The sequence below is a fragment of the Chironomus tepperi genome, unplaced genomic scaffold, assembly GCF_022539635.2.
Source record: "Chironomus tepperi strain 1889 unplaced genomic scaffold, CSIRO-AGI_Ctep_v1 contig_411, whole genome shotgun sequence".
Classification (NCBI taxonomy): Eukaryota; Metazoa; Arthropoda; class Insecta; order Diptera; family Chironomidae; genus Chironomus; species Chironomus tepperi.
The window spans coordinates 39,685-65,832 of NW_027226533.1; the positions used below are offsets into that span (position 1 = coordinate 39,685).

Here is a 26,148-nt window from a genome sequence, read left to right on the forward strand (position 1 = left end):
GCTTTTCATTGATATATTTTCTTTTTATTTGTCTCGTATGGTTTAATTAGGTTATCTAAACCTACATAATTAAAGAAATTAATCAAAATCAAAGAAAAAAAATAATTTGTAAAAATATTTCCCAAAATCTTTCAAGTTTTTCAAAGGAATTCTAGCCTAAAATTTTCATCCAAAACTCGCATTTTCTTACGAAAGAAGAGAGATCTCAAAAAGAAATTAATTTTTTTTATTAGAAGCTTTCAAAATTTTCTTATTTAAAGCCTTTACATATAAAAATGCTGTTAACAGCGGTTAATTTTCAATAACCGCTGTTTTGCGTTAACCGCATTTTTAGGTTAAAAACCGCTGTTATGCTGTTAACGGTTAACCGCTGTCAGAAACCCTACCCCCAAGTCGCCGAGGTGCCACTATTTCAATGTATGTCCATTGGACTACTTCAATGTCAGCTCCTTTTGAATTTAAATCCAATAAAATTTTTCAAACATTTTTTCCTATTAAAAAATGGAAAATAAAAGCTATAACTGCAACCATACCGCACATTTTTACTATTATTATCAGTTCCACTTATGAAGAAAAAAAACATTCAACCTCACATAATAACATTTTGATGATCATGATGATAATACACTCATGTTGCTTATACCTTCTTATAAAATAAAAAGCATCAAAGTGCCAATCGATGACATTTCAATTATTATCACTCTTCAAACTTGCAATGTCGTTCAATAAACTCATGATATTATTTTTTTATTTCAACTGAAGTTGTAGATTATATGATGTAAAAAAAAAGTATATTGAAGCTACTTGTGTCATGGAGTGGGCGTAATATCTCATATCCATATTGGATTATAATTGAAATGTCATTTCATTGACAGAATTAAACCCGATCGGCATATGTTTTGAAATGTTGACACAATGGCAATGTGGCGAGGGTGCTGAGTGACATAAATGAAGAAGGCCGCCACAGAGCATTTAAGGCTCCGCTGAACGTCTTTTACTAATTCCAAATGGAAGCAGTTTCCATGTTGAGGCCAAATAGCAACCATATGGCTGTTCAACAGGCGGCTTCCATTTGGACTTAGTAAAAGAGGTTCAGCGGAGCCTTCAAAGCTCCTTGACGGAGTCTTCTTCATATGTGTTATTCGGGAGTATACTTAGAACCAGGTGGCAGTCAAATTTGCCAAAAACTACCAAATTTGATAATTGACTGGCACTTGGTTCGACGATTACTGCCGCCTCGTTGCCATGATGGAAACCAGAGTATCAATTTTTTCAAAAAATTTTTTTTCCGTATTATTCAAATTTGTTTTGACCGTTGCTTTTACTTTTCTTCGTAACGTAAATTTTTATTTCAAAATAAGTTGAGTTAGAATTTTTTGACAATTTAATGTCAAAAAACTCAAATTTGAGACGGCCATAGAGGAAATATTTGAACATGTGCAGATCGGGAACATCTTTTCCTTGAGTATATCGATGGAATTGATGTGATTTTTGGAATTTGATATTGAATTATCCTGCTGTGATGGTTATTGTTGTCGAAATTTTTGAGTTTTGAATGACTTGAATAATAGCATATTGCAGGAATGTGCTGGAATAAGGAGATTGAGTGGCTAGAGTCAAAATTGAGAATATTCTGGTCTTATATAGCTTCTTTGTAGTTTACTTGAAGTACATTGAAGGAGATAGAGATAGGATTGCGCTTGGTATCGGAAATTGGCAAGTCGAAGCCAGCTTCAGGCGACTCCTGCTTGAGGTCATGGATCACGATTGATCTGCAAGACCAGCGAAGTAAGTAATTAAGTGCATTGAAGGATCAAAAGCAGCTACAACAGCTGTGAATCTCAAGCACTCACTCAGACTCACTTAAGCTCATTAAAATCACACCAACTTAATCTAAATCATACAATCTCAACAATCAAGTCTATCTCCACTGACAACTAAAGCTCCTGAAATAAATTAATCTTTATTATATGATTCCGAACAATCAATTGTTAATCTCACATCTCAATCGCTCAATTTACTGCAGATATTTTAATTTTTTTTACATATCCCTTGACATATCCACAACAATTACAGCAGTTGACCATTATTGTCTCATGAAAATAATGTAATATAATGTCATTTAAATCCATGATGAGTATCCCCGTATTAAATGAGGACAATTAATGAGGATTCGAATAAATTTGATGATGTAACTGTAACTGTGATAAGGATATCGAATTTATTATGTGTGATTTTACATGCTGTGTCATAAATGTTCGGAGAATCTTTTTTTTTTTTTGTTGAGTCGATGAGCAATTGGGTTATGAAGTCAAATGTTTCAGGAGAGCATCTGCAGATTTGTCAATTAAGGTTGATGCTGAGCAGTGCCATAAGTCGACTCTGATGTATCTCATATCCATATCTGGTATCCATATCCATTGACTCGGATGTTGACTGGGAAGACTGAATCGACTTCGAGGTCTGATGTAAAATATGTTAATAATGTGGATTCTTGATTGCTATTTTATGACTAAATTAGATCAGTAAGATTGATGATTTGGTTACGCATAAGAAGAATTTGATTAAAGGTGATATAATATCTATATGGCTGGCAAAGTTGAGTCAACTTCGAACTCTGATTAGGGTGCAGACAGAATTTTTTGAATTGAAGATAGATTTTAGGATTTTTAACACGAAAATTTCAAAAAATTGAGAAATTTCTCCAGAAAAACAGAAGCAAATTGAAGAATCACCAACTGTCTCACATCTTTGAATACGCCCCTGAGCTCTGGTGCCAATGAGTAAGTGAAGGTGTTTATCAGTGTCAGAATATATTTTTGAATTCATATGAAGTAGGAACGAGTTTACAATTTTGTACAGGAGTACACAATTTAGTTCATAAATCGATTACAAAGCTTAGTCTAGGGGTAGGGCATGTATTCAGGGATTGTATTCAGGATGGTGTTTAGGGGGTCTAACCTCCTTATTTTGGAAACAATTCTTCAATTTATTAAGGTTTTTCGTGGAAAAAATACAAAAACCTTCCCTAAAATTGGCTTATACTTACAAATAAATTCCAGACTATACCCCTAGGGTATGGAGGGTTTAAAAACGCTTTCATTATCATTATGCAGTTTCCGGACATTCCCTTAAAATTCCTGAAAATCAATAAATTCAAAACATTTAACATTTTGTTGATTCAGTCTACAAAACTCTAACACAAACCACTTTGTTGCCTATTTTGTCTCCTTTCTTTTACCACAAACAGAAAAAATCCATGAAACAAAAGACTTTTTTTCCAATTTTTTTGTTATTATTCTCATTAATTTTTTTTTATTATTTTCATATTCTCCTTTTTTTTGTTAACAATTTTTCATCATATTTTTTTTCTATAAATATCCGTTTCCGCTTTATACAATACAATATTTCATCATTAATCAGAATTTATGACAATAAGTGAAACAATAAGTGAAACTTTTTTTTCTTTTTTTGATGTGGAAATAGGAAGTTTATGGATAAAAAAAGGCAAAATAATATAATAGAAAAAGGAAATCAATATTAATTAAAAGATAATCATATTCACAATTATTATATACACAATTTTCTTCATCTACGGCTGTAACAATTACAATCAATCATGTCAAAATCGCGTTGTATTGTTTACTCGTTGTACAATCTCCGGACGTTCATTCTCGGCTTCGCTTTCAGTAAGTGTTTGCAATATTGATTTCTAAATTGAATATGATTAAATCAGAAACAGTGGATAGAGATTAGATTAGATTAATTTGAATGCTGTACACATGCATGGATTGTTTTTTGGAAAAAGACACAATCCCTAAAAGGCAAAGAGAATGCTTTCATATTACAGAAAGTCCATTATGGTACCTAAAAGTGGTCTCTTTGTCTGTTAGGGAATTTATTGCTGAGATTGGTGAAATTGTTGCATTTTCTTGGTAATTGTGGTGTCTGAGCTTGACCCGAGCAGATTGGTACTTGTCTAATCTATTTGGACCCATATATAGCCCAAAACTACCACTGGAACAGTAAGACCTTAGTGGCCGAGTTGTGGCCGAGTGGTTAGGCAACAGACTGGAAATCTGTATCACTCTTTTGTGAGAACTTGGGTTTGATTCCCACCAAAGATCAGGCCTATTCAAAAAAGAGTTGAGTATGTGGGTTCGATTCTCACCAGAGACTAATCTCTCAATCATTATATAGATTACTTGTCAATATGACAAGGATTCACACAATGCTCACGACATTATAGTTAGGGAAAGTCCCTAATTAGAGCTGGTTGCTTTGCATGTACGAGACTATACACTAGGGTAGGCCATCATTGAAGACTTGGAGCTTACTATGCCTGAATAGCACGAATCGCCCTAACAGTCATTTTTGCAATTACGTTCCGTAATGGTCTTCATGTAACATAAATGCATGCCCTCTGGCTGTTAGATTTGGCTAATCAATCAAAAATCCGATCCCAGACCGACGTGATTTTGACTTGCTGCCGGATTCGGTTTAAATCTGAAGTCATTCCTGGGTCACGACAGCCTGTTGCCTGATTTGTTTTAAATACGTCACCAAGGCTGAGTCACGACAGCCTCGTACCGGATTTTTGACTTGTGCTGTTCATATTAGTACCTAACAATCAAACTCTAAGATGTCCTCTTGAAATAACCACTTAGAACTTCTGAAATTACTAACCAACTTTGATTCACATTATTATCTATCCTACATTCCCAAAAAATTCAATCATTTCATGCCCAACAACCTTCACTTCCAAAAAAAAAACTGCGTCATTCAATTTCAACCAATCAATTACACCAGTAGCAATATAAAGCCTCTACTAATTCCTTCTCGTAACAATAAGAATACTTCTATTATCCATAGAGTATCATCATCATCCATCCCATTCAGTTTACTTACCGTTTCATTCATGGGCTCTGATTGAAAGCGAGGAGGCGGCAACGGTAAGTGTTCAATTTGGCTCGGATGTGAGATTGGCATCATATTACGAGATGTACTAAATATCATATTGGATGGGTATACTTGTTGTTTTATTGACGATGGTGGTGGTGGTGTACTTCTTGCTAGATCAATCTATGCATGATTAGAGATAGAAAATAGTCGATAGTTTTAAATTACAAAAAACCAGTAACTAAGTGCATCAAAATATACAAACCTGTGCATATATGCTTGGTTCAATGACTCGTTTTATTTCATTAGTTCGAGGTCGTCCAAGTGTTGCACTTGAAAAGAGCATTGGTGGTTTTTGCAGAATCGTTAGATCTGCATACGTCAATTCAGTCTACGGATGTATGGATAGATCGAATATAAGTGGATGAGATAAATTAAATGTAAACAATCAAGTACGTTATCGATTGAAATTTTTATCGAGGGAGGGTTGGCCGTGAAAATTGGGAAAATATTCGGAAATGTTTTGTGATTTTGGACAGAGTTGGAAAATAGGCATTTGAGACAGGAAAAAACCGTACAAATTCTTAGTATTTTTAAAAACCATACAAATTATCAAGAATTTGTACGGTTTTTGACTGTCCTTACAAATCATCAAGAATTTGTACGGTTTTTGCCTGTTCATACAAATTATCAAGAATTTGTACGGTTTTTGACTGTCCTTACAAATTATCAAGAATTTGTACGGTTTTTGCATGTTCATACAAATTATCAAGAATTTGTACGGTTTTTGCCTGTCCATACAAATTATCACGAATTTGAACGGTTTATGCCTGTCACAGGTGCATCTTTTCGACTCTGATTTTGGAATTGAATTTGAGGTTATATCCAACATTATTCCAATTCTTCCGATCATTTCCATTCACCCGACCATCTTTAATTCCTCACCCCGATAGCAAAAAAACTTACATTTGCACTAACTCGATTATCAATATAACCTATACTACTTGTGGGCACTTCATTGTGATGGTATGCTGAACGTTCCTGATAAACGTGATGTTGCAAGCAATTATTATCATGCTGAGAAAATAATGTTCTATCGCAATCATAGCTCGTCATTGTAAAATTATTTTGTTGCTCTGCCATCATCACAGCCGTTGCAAACTTATTGTTCATCCACTCGTTATCATTTTCTGTGTGTGGATTGTGCATGTATGTATGTAATGGAACCACACCAACATGATATTGAGTTGATTTGGGAGAAAAAAAATTGAAGGAGATAGAAAGAAAGTATTTATTTAGTTGGATGAATGCATATATACATAGACATACACATAATTGTAATAGGAAAATAGAAAAATTGGATATGTAACTGTGTTTGCTGAATAGACAGCTGGTAATAGAGTATTATGTAGAGGGGTTTTAAGCTTGCTAATTTTATTTACTCGGAAAAATTTGAGTAAATGCTGTTGCTTTTGGGAAAAAGCTTTAACTGGAGCTGAATTTACTTGATTCATGTGATGCATTTGTTCAAAAAAGAAGCGGAACTTGATTTAAGTCAGTGGATTGTGTGCATCATTTAAGGCTGAATTCAGCTTTGCTGAATAGTATTGAATTTAGAATTGCTGAATAGTGATGAATTCAGCATTGCTGAACAGAGATGAATTTAGCATTGCTGAACAGTGCACTGAATTTAGCATTTCTGAACAGTGATAAATTCAGCATTGCTGAACAGAGATGAATTTAGCATTGCTGAACAATGATGAATTCAGCATTGCTGAACAGTGATGAATTCGAAATTGCTGAACACTGATCAATCTAACCTTACTGAACATTGTAAAATATAGCATTGCTGAACAGTGATAAATTCAGCTTTGCTGAACAGTGATAAATTCAGCATTGCTGAAAAGTGCTGAATTCAGCGTTGCTGAACATTCCTGAATTCAGCATTGCTGAAAAGTGCTGAATTCAGCATAACCTTAAGAATACCATCTCATCAAAAAATCCGTAGTCATCGACTTCCTTCCACCAGAACCTCTAACAAATCTACTTATTTTCTTACGTAAACTAATTTCATTATCTATTATACTCCATTTTATTCAGCATACACACTTTCTTTTCCTCATAATCTTCTTTCTTCCCCGCTTACTATACACAATTTTACCACTTATAGAATTATTCAAGCTTCATTCTCTCCCTTTTTCTCACATTCATACATATATTAACAATTTAGATCTCATACCTTGAGGAATAATGTCGGGATTCTTATCTATACTATCAGCACTAGATGCTTCTCTCAATATTACACCATTCTGCATTGACGGTGATAGTGTTGAGCTCATTGTTATTGTATTACTTATTGCACGTGCTCTATCACGACGACTTGAGCCTTTTAAACGTACAACTAATATAATTGCTGATAGTATCAAAACGAGAGCACCAAAAATGCCAAGCATTGTGCCTAGAAATGGCTTTATTTGTAAATATGTTGGAGCTAGTACGGGTGAAATTGGAATGTCTGAGAATGGGTAAACAACTGTGGAATGAAAAGGAGAAAAAAAATTAATAAAAGATGTCATGTACAGTCATTGGATGACTACAACAATTAGATATGTATACATACCAGAATGTTTTTCAGGAGTTTTCAATGTATATCCATGCAACATTGATGGTCGGGATTTTCCCTTTTTATTTACAGCCATTACAAGCATATCATAGCCAATGCCCGGCTCGAGACCTTTCAGCTCAAAGAATGGTGTTCTGGATAATTGTCAATAAAAGTATGAATTAATTAAAAAATATTGTCTATTATTGGAAAAAAAGTCATTACAATTCAATGACTATTAAATGCATATTATCTGCTTGAAATAATGGTGAATGAAGTCAATGAATCAATTTATATGAATGAGGGTAAAAAGCATTTAATACTGATAAGTATTGACAGACATTTAATATTCAATGGGTTTTTAAAAAAAATTATTAGGTCATCAATAATTATCTTTATTGAATTTTTAATGTGAAGGAATTGGCTGAGCTTTTGAGAATTATTTGTTAATCTACTAAGTGATTCAATGATCAGTATTGCTGAATTCAGCATTAATTAACAGACCTTGCAGTTGAGATTAACAGTTCAACAGCGCTTCTGAACAGTGTTACAGCACAACTGAACAGTGCTGAATTCAGAGCAGTATAATTAAATTCTGTGGTTCGGATTCCACTATAAACTGTAGGTCTAGGTTTGAGCGAGAGATCTGGCGAATCCCTCAACTCGATAGCCATGAAACGCATATAAACGCGCAGCTATGGACCTTAAGGTCTGCAAAGCTAATGTTTATTTTTTTTTTATAATTAAATTCTGCTCAAATGAAAATTGCTGAATTCAGCTGAGCTAAAAAGTGCTGAATTCAGTTCAGCTGAGAAATTCAACTAAGATTGAGGACTGATTTAGGTTCAGTTGAATAGCATTGTGTTTCAGTTCAGCTAAATAGTGCTGAGTTCAGCTAAGCTGAATACTTCTTAATTCAGCTCAGCTGAATATTGTTGAATTCAGCTCAAATGAATATTGTTGAATTCAGCTTTGCTAAAGAGTGCTGAAGTCAGTTCAGCTGAATAGCGCTTAATTAAAATCAGATTTACTACTGAATTAGGCTCATCTTTATAGAATTGTGCTGCTGATTAGCTGAATAATGCTGAGTTCAACTCAACTGAATACTGCTGAGTCCACTTTCATGAAAAGTGCTGATTTCAGTTCTGCTTAGTAGTGTTCAACTAAACTCAACTTAACAGTGTTAAGCTTAGCTCTGCTGAATAGTGCTCAGCTCAACTCAACTTAATAGTGTTAAGCTTAGCTCTGCTGAATAGTGCTCAGCTCAACTCTGCTGAATAGTGCCAAGTTCTGCTGAATAGTTCTAAAATCAACCCAGCTGAATAGTGATGAATTAAACTCTGCTGAATAGTGTTGTATACAGCTCAGCTGAATAATGCTGAACTCAGTACAGCTGAATAATGCTGAATTCAGCACTGCTGAATAATGTCAAATCTCATCTAGTAGTTCATTTAAATTTTGCTATAATCAATTCCTTAAAAATCAATTATTCCAGAATTCATTAAACGATTAAAAGCCAATTTAGGATTACTCTACTCAACCAAGAAATCACTTTTTTTCTATCACAAACATCCTCTAGGATTTAGCTTCGCTATCCCCACATAAATTGATTCTACTGACTGCATATCTCAGGTTTAGAAAAAAAAAATCTACCATTATACTCACTTTGAATTGACAGACGAGAATAAATGTTTTTGTCCATGAACGTAGACTTCAGCGATAAAACTCTGCTCAAGACCACCATCAAATCCTTCTTGGCACATTATTTGAAACATGTCAAATGTCTGATTCAATATCGAGCAATTGGACAACGGATCGGGCTTTCCTATAACATCCACCATACGTACGTGTATTCATACAGAATTAAATGAGAATGGAATAACAAAAGATGAGAGAAAAGACAGGAAGAGAAAAAAAAAATTTCAACATCAATAACATAAAGCAGCAAGTGAGAAATCACAAAAGGAAATGAGGTTGAGGTAGGTATGAAGGTGAATTTGGATGTGGCGCATAGTTTATAGCTTGTGGATGTTTTGAAAGTCTGGCAATTTAGATACAGGTGAATATGAGATTTATTATGAATGTTAAGGTACGTTAGGACACAGTAGGAAGGCACACGACGTAGAAATGGCAGATAATCCAGCCTAAGGGCAACATGACAATGGCTTCAAATAAGATTCGATGAAATCAAGCCTCAAGCCAGAGTTACGTTGAGCTCGGACTGTATTTTTGGGGATTTACAGTGTCCTGAAAAAGACTCGACGACGGATAAGCCGAAAATCCAGCCTAGGTCGACTTGATTCAGGCCTTAACCTGCATTTTATTGAGGCTGGGATCAGAGCTGTCTTGGGGCGGATTTCAACGTTTTGTGCTTTCTGGGACTTTTTCTAGGGATATGTAATGTCCCGGAAAGCACATAGCGTAGAATCGGCCAAAAATCCAGTTCAGATCGACTTTACTCTTGTCTAAAAACTGGATTTCATTGAATCTGACCTGGGATCAGAGACCTACTGTTCTGAGGCCGAATTTTCTACTATTTCTATGCTATGTATATCTATGATATTTTTCTATCCCGGAAAGCACATGGCACAAAATCATGACTTCACTCTGGTCTGAAGCTGGATTAAATTGAATCTGATTTGTGGACAGATGAGGGACAGAGACACCCTGTCCTAAATGCGGACTTTCGACAATTTCTACACCATGTGCTTTCCAGGAGTAAGACAAGCCTTATAGCTCTATATCTAGCTTAATCTCCTCTCTTCTACATTCAACAGGACAAACTGACCCCAATCCCTATTCTCATCCAAAAGGCTTTAATATGTATGCAAACAAATGTGAATGAAGAGATAGTCTCTAAAATGAATTGAATAAGGGGGGGTTATATGATGGTATAGATGAATGGATTTAATGTAGAAAAGGGATGTTGGTGTGGAAAATTGAATAATAATAATAAAGAAAAAAAATTTTTTGCTCAATGTTTTTGCATCTTTTGTTTACCTGCTGGTATTATGTTGAATACACAGGGCTCTGTCTGTGTTCCTAGATCATTGCTGCCATAACACAAGAGTGTTCCATAATCCTTTAATGTGTATATGTGTTTGTGTTAGGTAATTGAAAAAAAAAGATTTTTATATTATTATTTTTCCTTTTTTTACTTAAGAAAATAAAGGCAAAAATGGGAGGAAGACTGTAAGGCACAGCAAAAAAAGTAAAACAATAGAATTTACTTCCATTCATTCACCATACAGTAATGGTACAGAGCGAGTGGAACTTATTATTCCTTTTTTTATCCTCGCTGTACACGTATTCATTCCGCGTTTTCATTATGGATTTTTTGAAGCGTTTTATTGGAAGATTAGAATGATCATTATCATCAGTTTGACTAGGTAGAGTTGATGATTATAAAGAACTAATTTTTTGGAATTGATTGCAATTAGATTAATAATGATTTTTTGCATTATGAGCATTTTCTATGCCTAGATTAAAGTTAAATTATATAGAGAAAGCTTGTCAGCATAATTTTTCTAGAGTTCTATAGACTTAATATAGGTATAGGCTTAGATTAGACTTTAAGTAGCTTTGAATGAAGAAATTTGGAACTATCGATGTAATTTAGATCAAAACTAGTCAAAATTAGCACAAATCAGACTTAAAAGCATTTTTCTCAAAATTTTTGAAGATTTTTAGTGATTTTTGACTTTAAACTTAATCAAATTTCAATCAAATGATGTGATTTAAACGCTTGCCATCTTTTTTAACAATATTAACCATTAATCTATGTAAAATTAACTAAATCTACGATATTATTAAAGAAAAACTTTTCGAGGTGAGAAAAAATTCAATGCTTTTTAAGATTTTTAATTTTTTTTTGACTTTAAACTCAATCAAACTCGAAACAATTGATGTAATTTTGACTCTTGCCATCTTTATCAACAATTCTAGCATTCAATCTTTACAAAATTTAGTTAAACTATGAAATCATTAAAGAAAAACTTTTCGAAGTGAGAAAAAATCCACCATTTTGTATTCAAATCTTAAATTTCCGTTAAATTTTAGTTATTGTCTTCTAATCAGCTTTAGATAAATCAAGTAAAATAATAGAACAATTAAGCGCTCAACTTAGCTTAACCTCCAAAATTTTCCATCTGGAAAACAAAAGCGAAAAATTACCAAAGCGCATAAAATTTTACATTTTAAAAAAAGTGTCTCATCGTCTCAGTTTCACGAAAAAATAATGAAGGTTTTGTATAGAGCAGAAAGCAGATGATATGAATGAGAATTTTTCCTTTTCTTCCGCGTTAAAGGAAGAACATGAATAAGCAAAATGAGTCTCTTAACATTAAAGCTTTTAAATTAAATGAGTTTTTGAGCTTTTATGATAGTTTTTCTTCATAAAAGTGTTGCTTTTTTTTTGTTTGAGAATTTTATAAATTAACCTGATGTTGGAAGTAAATGTGCTTAATTGAGGAACTAAGAATAATTATTTTTGAGTTAAAAGTAAGCAGTTTTCCTTGTGAATAACACTATAATCTCCATGTTATTGTGATTTATGGTGGATAAAGATCCTCAGCTTACAGTAGACTAAATTAATGTGCTGATACAGCACAGGTTGCTTAAAAGTTATTAAAATTGTCTGTACAATCTTCTAAATTCATTTAAAAATTTACAAAATCCATTCTAAGTTTCATTAAATTCCAATAATTTTCCATGCATGTAGTCTGTTGTGTGACTTAATTTCATTAGATTAGACACTGCACAATCCACAATTCTTGAACTTTAATCCTATTGCTAAAGGACATCCTCCTTATATTTACATTTTAAAATATATTTTTATCTCTAATTAAAAATCTTCATTTAAATATATAAATTAATATAATCTGGGATGAACTTGATATTAATGAAGTATAAGGATGCATAAAGGAGGTTTGAAGGCGACACAAAAGAGACATGGAATTTACAATTTCATAATCGTAACAACACACCAGTGTTGTACTGGAAACAGTACACCGAAACTGTCATTATCATTAAAATAATTACAAATGAAGATGCACTGGAGACAAGAAGCGGTTGAATAGTAATTATTGATGCTGGAATTGGCATCTTGGGCGCATTTTTGTGTCTTTTATGGATTCATTATTTTAAGATTGTGATGTTTTTATGGAAATTGCTGCTTTTATTGCATTGGAAGTAATTGTGTAGAAAATTTAATGACTTCATGAAGTTTTTAACGTACTTTAAGAATTTAAAAATAAAATGGCGGATTTTTTCTCACTTCGAATTGTTTTTCTTGAATTTTATCGTGTATTTAAGGAATTTAAAGGTGTTAAGGTCTAGAATTGTAGAAAAAGATGGCAAGGATTGAAATATCATAACATTTGTAAGTAAAACTGACAAAAACCATAAAAAACATAAAATTTCCATATAATCATGTAATTTCCAGCTGAAAAATTCATGACAAATCAGATATCTAGTAACTCTACCAACAGTATGTCCCTAAAGACTCCCATCAGTCATTCCCAAACTGAACAGCCACGAATATCAGTTATGCAAATGATGCATATAAAAAAAGTGGAATAAAGATAGGAATACTGCTAGATATGACTGTCGAGTCCGGCGTAAAAATGAAAAGTGAATGATGGAAATGAATGGAAGCAACAGCAGCAGTAGCAGTCATCACAATGACATTTTTGTCGTAATAATAATTACATGCTCAGTCATTGGTTTAAAATGAATGGTGCTCCTTGTTTTGTCATTTGTCACAATTGACGATGGCATGTCCAACAGCTCTGACACGGACGTGTTGAATTTCCACACAAAATTAATGTCTGTCGGAATACCCATGACTTCACATTGAATTTTTGCCGTTTCGCCTCTACCGACATTATACGTATGAATTTGTCCTGGTCGACATACTGGCGCAACTATTTGTGTACGAAAGATAATAGAGATGGGGAAGAGATGAAAATGCATTGAAATATAAAAAAAAGGAATCCAATTCAAAATAAATTAAGCTTACATTGGACTTCTAGATATACAGCATTGCTCTCACCCTCACCCTCTGCGTTCACAGCACTGCAAATATATTGACCCATTTGTGTACGCTTTACGTTCGATATCAGTAAGCTTTGATTTGAAATTATTATTCCATCGCCAAACACATGCGAAATGTCCTTGCCCTAGGGATGCGTTTTTTTATGTTTTGTTTATCAACATTTGACATTTAATACAATTTAAAATCAATTAACTTACATTATGCTTCCATGAGACCTTATAAACCCACGGATTCGATTTTATATTACACTCAAAATAAACATCAGCTCCTTCTTTTATGCCATTTTGTAGATGATTTTGCTGATTTGTACCGAATTCTAATTTTACTACTGGTATATCTGGATTTTTTTTGTGGGAAAAAAAGAAATTTTTATTAGTTTATGGTGGATATAAATTGGGTATTGTGGAGATATTTTTATAGAGCACACGGATGTGGAAGAGTTTGAAGGTTTTTAGTGAAATTGTTTTAAATTATTTTGAATGCCAAGATTTTAGGCAAACATCCAATTGATTGTGTATTCACGTGTGTGGTGTATGAACAAAGTGGCAAAGTGGATTGTTTCGGTATTGAATTAAAAAATAGACAATTCTGCCAGGATGAAAGCAAGTACTCTGTGGACGAGTGATTAGGCAACCAGACCTGATATCTGTATTACAATAGATGTTGGTACGTGGGTTCGATTCCCGTCAGAAGCTGATCTCTCAATCATCATAGATCAATGTTTCGATATCAATCGATAGCATTCTTTGTCTTATAATTAACCAAGATTTTGGCACCAGGTGATCTCTGGCATGACCGAACATGGCAAATATGACACATCCACGCCGACCTGAAGCTGGGTTTTTGATTGATCCTGAGTTGAATTGACAGATGTGTTCTGTTCCTTATCAATGGTTATTGTCATCATGAATTTGCTTATTAACTAAAGTATTTGATTGAAACTAATTAATAACATTCTAAGTTTAAGAATTCAATTTGATATGAATTATAGATCAATCTGGAATTTATCACCCATCAACATAAGCGTCACGTAAGTTTTCAATGATCTAAAACTACAGTATGTCTGGAAGGCACAATGTGAATCTGCATTAATTTAGCCATTGTAGACTATAATTCTAAGTCGAATTCTATTAAATTGACCTTCAGGTTTGATTTTCTAAAGTGGGCTTAAAATATCCGAATTTTCAGCCATTTGTAGGCCGTGTGCTTTCCGAGATCATAGCTGTTGCTCCACAAGCCTAAATAGCAAATTCCCAGAAAAATGTCAAATCTACAACATAAATTCTTAAACTAATATTTAATCTTCATCAAAAATGATCTAAGACATTTCATCCCACACAACAGACAGACTCAAAAACTGATAGACAGACACAAAAATTATGAAATTCCACAGAATATGTCGTTCAATAAAATTATTCAAAAATGAAAATTGTGTTGAAAAGCTTAAAAGAATAAATCCTGATTGTAAAATAAAATAGCACGAAAAATGAAAATTTCTATTCGAGAGAACAGCAGTTCCATAAAGAGTAAGAGAGATAGGACATGCCAGCAAATGTAATTCATTATTTTACGCCTGAGAAAGTTTTATTATCAAAAAAAATGGTAGAAAAAATACCCTTTTAATGCCATCTAGCCATTCATTCAGCCAGTCCTAAACTCTTTTAAAATGCAATTTAAAATTTTTTATTCTGTTCCTTTTATTCTCCGTAACCCCATCGGTTGATATCCATGAGCTATTCATCTACAGGAACCGAAAGTCTATCCACCCGAAAAGTCATAATTGACACATAATTTTTCAAGATACGGACTTTAAAGGACATGATTATTATTATTATTTTCTATAAAAAAAAGTTATAATTTGCATGGTCATGGATATAATATGTCTATGCTATATGCTTCACATGTGAAATTTTAATCTCCATATTAAGGGATTCTTAATTTGATTTTCCCTTCCAAACGTACATTATAATAAATTTCATTATGAGCCATTCCTCTTACAAATGTTCATTATGTACACTCGTGCTGGACACAGCCTTTGTGTTACAAGAACTGACTTTTCTTTGTTGTGGAATATGAGGAGTGATCATGTAGGGGGATATGATAGCGCAATTTTTTTTGAGTGATTATTATGATAATGTAATTAGAGTAGGATGTTATTACATAAATATTGCTTAGTGCAGTGCTGTACAAACTTTTTTGTGCACGGCACACCTTGCTGGTAATCACTGACTTAATCACCGCATGACAATAGTGTTCCAATGATGTTTATGGGATTGTATGTCACAGCATACGATTCATGGCATTGTGTGCCGCGGCACACAGTTTGGACAACACTGGTTAAGTGTATAGACTGGATTGTTAATATGTATTCTCAACACAAATGAAGGTAAAGACTGATAGCACAGAGAGTTCAAGGCAATAATGACAATTTGTTGTTAATTGAGTCAAATTGGCCATCAACCAGTTTCTAAGATGAATCCAAGTAGGTAGTATCCTTGACACACAATGACTAGGATGTACTTGTGAGACTGGGATCTAAAGTTAGTATAAGAGATGATTATGCCAGGTTCCTAGATATTCAATCGTTGGGGAACCGTTTTTTCCGTTCAGTTTTTCTTTCCTTAACGTTTTCAGCTACAAATTGGTTTCGGTTAGTAACGTTACAAGCGTGACAACATTTCAGCTAAGACATCAGAATGCAGAGCCTCGTCGGATAGAATTTTTGAAGTCAGTCAAATTTCTTCCTTGTTGAGGCTACAAACTAGTCTTAAAATCATAAATTTAGCCATACCATAATTGAATGGTCGTATGGTATTGAGGCTCATGATTGTCAAAATGGTACTCTGGAGACACTGGAGTCCCAAAAAGGGTCAGTGTCTTTAACGGTTCATTTAGACTATCCTCAATTGGAACACAACAGCAAGACTGAAAAGTACTGCTGTGTCCCTGCAAAAATACAGCAGATGGGCGCACTTCATTAATTGAACCTAGTAGTCCATTTGAACTCAACATACAACCAGTCAAGTAATCATATCCGTCAAGACATCAAAAACTATTTGACAAAACAGCATCAATCGACCACATCACCAATTCAAATTCCAAAACCCCTCAAAGCTATATCCAATAATTTACAAAACAACTCAATGGCATCTCCCTTATTCAAATTTTTCAACCATTCTACAAGAAAATTACAAAAAAAAACTCGATGCTTTACACTCACTGATTCGTGAAATATTGAATCATTTAAATCCAGTCAGACAGACAAAATTACTTTAAAAAAAATCACATTAAATCCTATTTTTAATCCCTTCTACAACAGAGCAACAGCAATGAATAAGAAGAGTAAGATTAATTATTTTGAGCAATATGAATTACTTGTTACCCCCACGTATCATTGAACATGCAATTATTATCATACTGTAAGGGGAGTTGTTTGGATGTTATGTGATGCAAATCCATTGAATTTTTAACCGTCAACAGGTTGGCATCCAGGTAGAAACAATCGGTAAAAGACCGTCGAATTGTGCCTTAGCATGAGGCAACCTGAGGAAGTGGGCCGGTTAAATGACAGAGTTTTTCGTGAAAAAACTTCCCAAAACCCCTCCGTGATGACGATTTTGCCACAATGGACATTTTGTTTCATCCAACTCTGCATGCTACATCGGAACCAGGGTATATCAATGCATTGAATCTAGTCACAATTTGTGTGTCGCGAATCACACAAACTGAGTTAGAGTGACTAGAACAGCGAAAAAGCACCAAAATACGACTAGACTTTCCCAGGAATCGAACCCGGGACCTTTGAATCCATTACATGACTTCCTAACCACCCAGACCTTCACCACTTTTTCACTGCTAACCCCCCTAAGATCCTTACGTTACATAATTACTAAACATCCCCCATAATTTACTTCTCCTGTTTCTCATCATAACATATCAATTTTTATGGAAAATGTCATTCAATTTTTTAATGTCTCTGCTTATACCTTAGGGAGACGATTCATTAAAATTTGATTACTCTTCATTTATATTCCCGAAAAAAAAAACATTGATTACTCATGTGCGTGAAGAATAGAGGATGGAAGTAAAAATCTCATTAAAAATTTTAAATTTCCGTATTTATTTGATTCATGGTATCAGGGGTGTAGCTTGAAGGGTTTTAGAGGGGAAGGGCTTTGGGACAGGGAGCGAGACTTGTACTTCCAGGAGTTTTAGACTTTCTGGAGTCTCGGACTTCCCGGATAGTCTCGGACTTCTCAGAGTTTTAAAGTCCCCAGATTCTCGAATTTACAGGAGTATCGAACTTAACGGAGTCTCGGACTTCCCAGATAGTCTCGGACTTCCAGGGTAATTTTGGGCTTCCAGCGTAGTTACGGACTTCCAGGGTAGTCTCGGACTTCCCGAATAGTCTCGGACTTATAGGATAGTCGCGGACTTCACGGATTTTCGGACTTCCAGGGTAGTTTCGAATTTCCTGGGTAGTCTTGCTTTCGGAATCGGGTACCGTTAGGAAGAGGTTAACCTCCAAACCCACAACTCTCCATCCCCAATCCTCGCTCTGAATACACCCCATGCATGCATACATGCTGAATATGTTTTCCTAGAATTTTGATTGATAGAAATAGAGATGAGCTGTTGCATCTGATGGCCTGAATTTAAGTTCCCACATAAGATGATTCGTCTTTTAAGAACAACATTCTGAAAGTCCAGAGTCTTGCAAGGCCTCTTATCAGAGAGTATTTGAAACTCTAAGTGGGCTTAGGCAAGGAGATGAACTTTCCACGAAGCTCTTTAACATCGTCTTGGAAGGAGTGTGCAGGAGAGCACGTTTAGAACTGTGTGGGACTGTATTCAATAAGTCAACGCAGTTAATTGCGTACGCGGATGACATTGATATCCCGAAGGAATTTAAGGTCCATCACGGAGGCGTACTCCAAGTTAGAACGTGAAGCCGGACGTTTGGGATTATTGGGAATGAGGATAAGACTAAACTCTTGATGGTTGCTGCGTCAGAAAGAACAAAACAGCGAGTAGGTAGTCATCTAAACGTCGAGAGTAAACGTTTTGAAGTAGTCGAGGAGTTCAAATACCTCGGGTCATTTGTAAACAACAAGGCAGACGTTACAATCGAAGTACGCAAGCGGATCCACTCGGCATATGGTGCAGTCTACAGCTTAAAGCACCTCCTAACATCCGAGAGTCTATCGAGAGGAACCAAAGTCATGCTGTACAAGACGCTTATCCGGGTCATTGCGCTTGGTTCAGAAACCTGGAATTCAACACAAGCGGAGTGAGGACGCATTAGCCGTGTCTTTGAGAGACGAGTGCTACGCCGATTTATGGTCCTGTGAAGGAAGGAGAAGAGTATCGGACTTCCCATAATAATGAACTTTATCTGTTATTACAGGATGCAGATATAGTCCAGGGTAGTTTCGCGCGAATCGCTTGAGATGGGCAGGCCATATATACAGAAGGCCAAGTGACGCCCCAGTCTTAAGGTAACTACCTCAGACTTTGTGGATGGCAAGAGGTCGCGTGGAAGACCAACGAATTCCTGGATTGCATGTATAGAAAAGGATGCTAAAGTCCTTAATATCCCGAATCCTGGCAGAAGGTTCTCGAAGGATAGAGCTGTCTTCAGACATTCCATACGCGCTGAATATGTTTTAAGTAGAATTTTGATTGGAAAAACAATTTTTATGCAGAAAAATGAGTTGTAAATTTTCAGTTCTAGAAGGAACATTATTAATCTCACAGATTCCAATGAATCATATCCAAAAAGTCATAATCCCCCAGTCAGCATAAAAAAAAACTTTTTAATCTATAAATTTTCAATATTTTTCCATCATTGGAAAAGTTTAATGTCATTTTTTTTGGTTCTGAAAGGTTTTTCATTTGATTAACTTTTCATTTTCTTCCAAGAAGTTTTTTTTTATATCCGTAGCGCAAACCCTTCAATGACATTAAGCACTGATGATTTTTTCAATCCATTTTAAAGATTTTTTTTTTTGATGTCATCCTTTTGACATAGAATCTTTTAATATTGCATCATCAATCAAATTTGTTTGACTATTGATGAAAATGGGGATTTTTTTGTGGATGTGATGAGGAAATACATCAAGAATTTGAAATGTACATTGATGGAAGTGATGAAAAGTTTTTCTTTTTATTTTTTATTGGTCGAATTATTTGATTATTAAAGTTTTCCTTTAAAAACTCAAATGAATGACTTTATTCTACTTTGCAATATATTTGTATGCAATATTCAAATGAACATTGACCGTATTTGCTATAGAATTCAAATAAATATTAGTCAGTGTCAACTTTTGCTATAAAACTCAAATTCATTGTTGCTGCTATAAATTTGTTGTAACTTTTAAACAATAGTTGACCGTTATAACTTTTGATTTGAATTTTTGAATGAAGTTTGACGGTTATTGCTATAAAATTGAATTAAAGCTTACAGCAAAAGGGTAGAACTTGTACACAAATGAACTTAAATTCGGGTGAATTTGGGTTAAATCCAGGTAAACAAGGATGAATTTTCAAGTTTCGTCCCTTTAGCTTTTCGTTATAATTTTTGCTATATAAATCAAGGCATTATTCAGGATATTAAAGTTATTTGCTATAATATTTAAATGACTCGTCAAAATCTTTGATATAAAATTTAAATTCAAATTTGCCGTTAAACATTTGCTATAACTTTTGAAAAAATTTGACTGGATTGAAATCAAATTTGATTGTTTTCAGTTTTACTATGAAATTCAAACGATAATTGACTGTTATGGTTTTTGCTATAAAAATTCCAAATTTTCTGTTTTTTGTTGTAAAATTATTCGTTACTATTGTTCCTATAAAAAAATTTCTCTAAAATATTCAAATTTGCTTCAAGAAAAATTTCAAAACTATTGCTATAAAATTTGAATTCAAATGTAATCGTTATGATTTTACTATAATTTTTTAAGCAAAAATTGAAGTTTGGCTATGAAATTTAAATAAAAATTTACCGTTAAATATTTTTCTTTTAATACTGAATTTTAGTTAACAATTAAGATGCTATAAAATCAAAATAAAGTAAAAATTTTGACTTTTAATCTCAAATTAAGTTTCATGCTTGACCCATAAAGACTTAAGCTTGTCTTAAGACATTCAGATTTCATATTTTATAATCTTCAAACATGTTTTAATCAAAAGTCAGAACCGCCAACACAAAAACTCCCTTTTCTGCATTATTATAACTTACTCCAGATAATCTACAGCTTTAATTATAAGAACTAAATGTAAATTACCTAAAACACGTGCCAAACTCTCCCACACTTCCCTCACCAACAATATTAAAAAGTTGAAAATTTATTCATTCAAATTTAAAACAAAATTAAATTCAACAACTCAATTTGCTTCAGGTCACTGACATAAGAACCACATTTACTTTTTAGTAACAATAAACTCATTAAACTTAGCCAATAATCGATAAAAATTCCAAAACTTTCTAGCTCAAAAGTTCATAATTTTCAAGTAAATTGTTCATTAAATTTTATGAAAAAAAAATAAACTTTTTTTCACCTCCGCAAACAGTTTGCATAAAATTCCACTAATATTTGCTTCCAAAATTTATGGCAATTGCCTCTAATAAATGTAAATTATTCCCTACAGTTTAAATTAAATTAGTTGATTGTTTAATTCAAGCTTTATTATTTAAACATATGCAGGCACACACATGAGTGAATTTTAAATTGTTCCTATATTTATACAAACTTATATCCATGCAAATAAATGTCAAACTTTGAATATTATTTAAAGCAAATATTGCAACAGATTTTTCCATCTACGTCCCATCGATACAAAAGCTCAATGAGCACACGAGGTGCCATTAAAATCGATTAGTAAATTTATTGATGCGCGCAATTGTTTAAAGGTGGAAAATTTTTTTGGAAATAGCAGATGAAAATTGAAATGAAAAGTTTCTCTATTTTCATATTTTGGAGGGGTGAGGGGTAAAATCCCCGAAAAATATTATTCCCACAACCCAGCGGGATAAAAACTCCGAAAACCGCAAATTTTTATATGTTCCCTGCGGGATAATATTCCCACTTAGAAATGCACGTGGGATTATTATCCTGCCGGGAAGATATTAATCCCACATATATTTTCAAGTGGGATTTTTATCTTCCAGGAAGATAATATTTCCACTTACATTTCCAAGTGGGAATATTATCCTCGTGGACCACGATTAAAATCCTGGTTTAACTTAAATCCGGGAATTAAAAGAGTCATTGCGGATAAAAACTCCACTTGTATTTTCAAGTGGGGTTTTTATCCTCAAAGATTTTCATGAAGATACACATTTCGCTTAGTAATTAGACAATTTATGATTGTTTAAGTAATAGCAAATACTTAGAATTGTCATTGATATTTTCTTGAAATCTTAGTCGCTAAAGTCGGTGGCTAAATGTTCGCTTATTTTAGCGAATATTGTAGTATTGTAGCAGGTTTAATTCCAGATTTAGTTCGTGGAAGTGACTTGGACTCTACTGGATCTTGTGTTTCAAAGAGATTAAATGCTGATTGCCATTCGATTGATTGTTCAACAACAATCCGCAAAATACATATTTGATCAATGAATGATCAGTAAAGTTTAAAATCAGCTTGTTCCTTCTTCAACCAAGTGTCAATTAGCACCATTATCCTTTGTAGGATCACTGACATAAACACTTTGTTCACAACTGATAAGAGGGTAATTCCCTTCCAATTCTTACCTTAATCTTCTTTCTAAGAAAGCTTTACGATCCTCTATGGACTACTCTAGGGACCAAATCTCATCAAAAAATGGCTTGAGCATCTTTCCCGTGGCATTTGCATCCACTTTAAAGATTTCAGAAGGAAAAGCATCGCCATCTGCTTCCATTTTCAATTTCTTGACTGCCTCAAAATTGTTTCAACAACTGTTTTTCACCTCCGCAAACAGTTTGCATAAAATTCCACTAATATTTGCTTCCAAAATTTATGGCAATTGCCTCTAATAAATGTAAATTATTCCCTACAGTTTAAATTAAATTAGTTGATTGTTTAATTCAAGCTTTATTATTTAAACATATGCAGGCACACACATGAGTGAATTTTAAATTGTTCCTATATATATATATAAACTTATATCCATGCAAATAAATGTCAAACTTAGAATATTATTTAAAGCAAATATTGCAACAGATTTTTACCATCTACGTCCCACCGATACAAAAAGCTCAATGAACACACGAGGTGCCATTAAAATCGATTAGTAAATTTATTGATGCGCGCAATTGTTTAAAGGTGGAAAAATTTTTTTTTTTTTCGTAAATAGCAGATGAAAATTGAAATGAAAAGTTTCTCTATTTTCATATTTTGGGGGTCCTTGTGGGAATTTTGTCGAATTTTTCATTGAATTTTGTAATGATTTTGGGAGCCATGTGGCAAATTTGTAATGTATTTACTGTTAATTCTACGTAAAGTCCTAACTGGCAAAGATAATGCTTTGATATTACAAAAAGACCTCTGGAATACCTATAAGCGTTATATTTAGACTAATCTTCCCCTAACAGAGAAATTATGCAATGTTAGGTCTGAGCTGAGTGGAATTTAAGGGTATCGAGTCATATATAGGCTAATCTGTCAGTTCAAAAGTATGGCCTCTGTGGCCGAGTAATAAAGCAAAAGACAGGAAATCTGTATCAATCTTCTAAAAGTACGTGGGTTCGATTCCCACCAGAAACCGAACCCTCCCAACATCATTATATAGAGTGCTGTCAATATGATTGTGGATTTTGTTAAAATCCCATTAATTTACAGAGAAATTGTTCAGTTGTAGCATTAATGACAACAGCCTCAATCCTGGCCTCAAATCCAACCCTCTCATATCATCGAGACGTTAAGCTGGAGCATTCGATTCATAGTGCTCTCCTATTTTACTATTCCTTGACTTATAACCCTGAGGTGAACAACCTGTGTGTCGCCAAAACTCTTTGAAAAAGCCAAGGGTCAGACACTCTAGTAATACAGTACTGTATTTACTGTACTTTTCATACAAGTACAGTAGGTACCGTATAATACTTACTGTACTTGTATGAAAGTACAGTATTGGTACTGTACTTACTGTACTGTACTTTCATATAAATTCAACAAGTACAGTAAGTACAGTACTGTACTTTTGGAGTGTCTGACCCTTGGAAAATGCCACAAATCATAGGTCGTGTCTTGTGTGGTTTTGGTCGAGGCTTGACCACCAAGGTGTACCACAAAAAATCTCCCAATCACCAACATAACCTCAAAAACAAAATTTCTAACAATTTTTCCCACAATGGCAATTTGAACGTTAATTTTCATTTTAATGTTTCGTACTTGCTGCTTCCAACTTTCCATTCAATTTTCTTAACTTGACTGTCAGAAATTCTTTTTTTGCTGAAGTCGGAATTAGTTTTGCCCCAAAGAAATGAAAAAGTTTTCTTTACGCTCTACACTTTTAGCAGTGTGTTCAAGAGTTTATACTTTGGCTTTTTAATGAGCTTATTACTTTTTATAAGGTAATGGGGACATTTGATAATTCCGTAAAGGTATAACTAGTTTTTATAGACCCATTGTAATGCTTTATGACAAAATCATGAGCCAAAATGCATACTTTGTAACCAAATTGTCCACCGTAGCGTGACGTAATTTTCGAATCCACCCCATTGTTGTTATTGTTAAATATTTCTATTTTGAGAGAGTTTGTACAATTTGTTGTGTCGTTTGTGTATTCATAGATATCAGAATGGTGAACTTTGTTATCATTTATATTAAAACTTTTTTTGTTATTTTAATATTAAAAAACAGTAAATTTTCAATAATGTCAAATTTTATATTTTGCCCTATCATACAAGCATATGCTCAATGAGCATCTTAGGGCACATAGTGAGCATTACTGTGGGTAGCTGATGATTAGGTCAGCTGTCCCAGTATCAGTTGGGATGCATTGAATTACAGTATTGACTGTCCTCTGGGTCAACCTTTGGGTACGTGTATGGAATTGTATCTGACTCATCTGAAGCACCAAATAGCACAATGCTGCAAACCATACTATTTGTTATAAAAATGTGTCGAAAAAAGCCGTCACAGTGACTTCAGGGCAACTTGAACCCGATTGACATAAATTATTCATGCCCGCTAAGTGGCTGTCATATGTCGTCCAAGTGGATGTCATATGGCGTCCAAGTGGATGTCATATGGCGTCCAAGTGGATGTCATATGGCGTCCAAGTGGATGTCATATGGCGTCCAAGTGGATGTCATATGGCGTCCAAGTGGATGTCATATGGCGTCCAAGTGGATGTCATATGGCGTCCAAGTGGATGTCATATGGCGTCCAAGTGGATGTCATATGGCGTCCAAGTGGATGTCATATGGCGTCCATGTAGCAATTTTCATATTAACTCCCATATAAATTGTCAATTGTTTTCCAAGAAGCACCAATTTAGCTGCCATGAAAAACATGTGCAGACCGGGAAATCGCTATTAACTTATCCCATTCTATAACTTCTAAACTTAACTTTTTTGAAAAATAAACTTTCATTTTAAGCACTCAAATACAAATGAGATTGTGAAGGATAAAAATGCATTTTTACGAACTCAATTTGGATTTTTTTTTCTCTTCCACAAAAACGAAGAAAAAGAAACTTTCTTTTGCTCATTTCATTGTCTTACGCGGATAAAATGAGAAGAAAAAGTTTCCACCGTGTGCTCTCCTTTTTATTGAAATGAGTAGAACCATTAGCAATTTAATGAAATATAATAAAAAAGAGTAAAACTCAGAACTTACGATGAATATCTAATTTAAAGCCTTTTTCAATCCCCGATTCAGGTATTAGACTCTGCTCCGCTCGACATGACAAATATTTTCCTTGATCATCCAATACGGGTATGTACGTTAAAATTGATCTTGTTAAATTTCCATCAGATGATGTCTGTATTATGTCAAAAAAAAGAAGAAAATAGAGGAAAAAACAAGAGAAATGAGAAAAAAAAGCTCATTTGATTACTCAGCGATTTTGTTAACACAATAAAAGCGGCAACCGTTAGACTTCCATGAAGTTGGATTGATTTTTTTTCGGGTATTGGGTGATGGTTGAGGGGTAGATAAATGTTAGTTTTGTAGTATAGGAGTGCTATCTCATCGTCATTTAAAGTCGTTTAGATGAATATAGGGAAATTCAATTTTGTTTCTACATGCTGGAAGTTTTGAAGGCTTTAAGGATTGGTACTTTACAACACCTTACTTTATGGTGTAATGCATATGTTCAAAAAAGAGCTCATGGGATTGCTGTGTCAACAACGATGCAAAAGTGCTGGGAATCAGAAATTGGCGGAAGTTATCTAAAGACAGATCCAGCTTTCGACGAATTCTAAATGCGGTTATGAGCCGCCGTTTGCCTTCGCCAAAGAAGTAAGGAAGAATATGTTCAAAACCTTACTAATTCTAAGGTTCTAAAGAAAAAAGCACATTTCTCCTTAATATGATTCGTGTGGGATTCGAACCTACGCCCTCTTGATTTCATCGATTACATGTCAAGTGCTCTTACCTACTG

The 26,148-nt window shown here is 34.1% G+C and overlaps 1 protein-coding gene across 1 annotated transcript; it reads right to left on the reverse strand.

Moving 5' to 3' along the window:
* Positions 1-3,482: 3,482 nt before the first annotated feature.
* Positions 3,483-25,527, reverse strand: LOC139096997 (uncharacterized; the record flags this gene model as incomplete). The annotated part of the gene is made up of 12 exons (XM_070648757.1): positions 3,483-3,712; positions 4,909-5,082; positions 5,165-5,290; positions 5,866-6,089; positions 7,139-7,432; positions 7,520-7,656; positions 9,167-9,326; positions 10,502-10,583; positions 13,211-13,425; positions 13,521-13,680; positions 13,754-13,893; positions 25,383-25,527. Coding segments are annotated over 12 exons (1,947 nt in total), but the record flags the coding sequence as incomplete, so codon positions are not given.
* Positions 25,528-26,148: the final 621 nt, after the last annotated feature.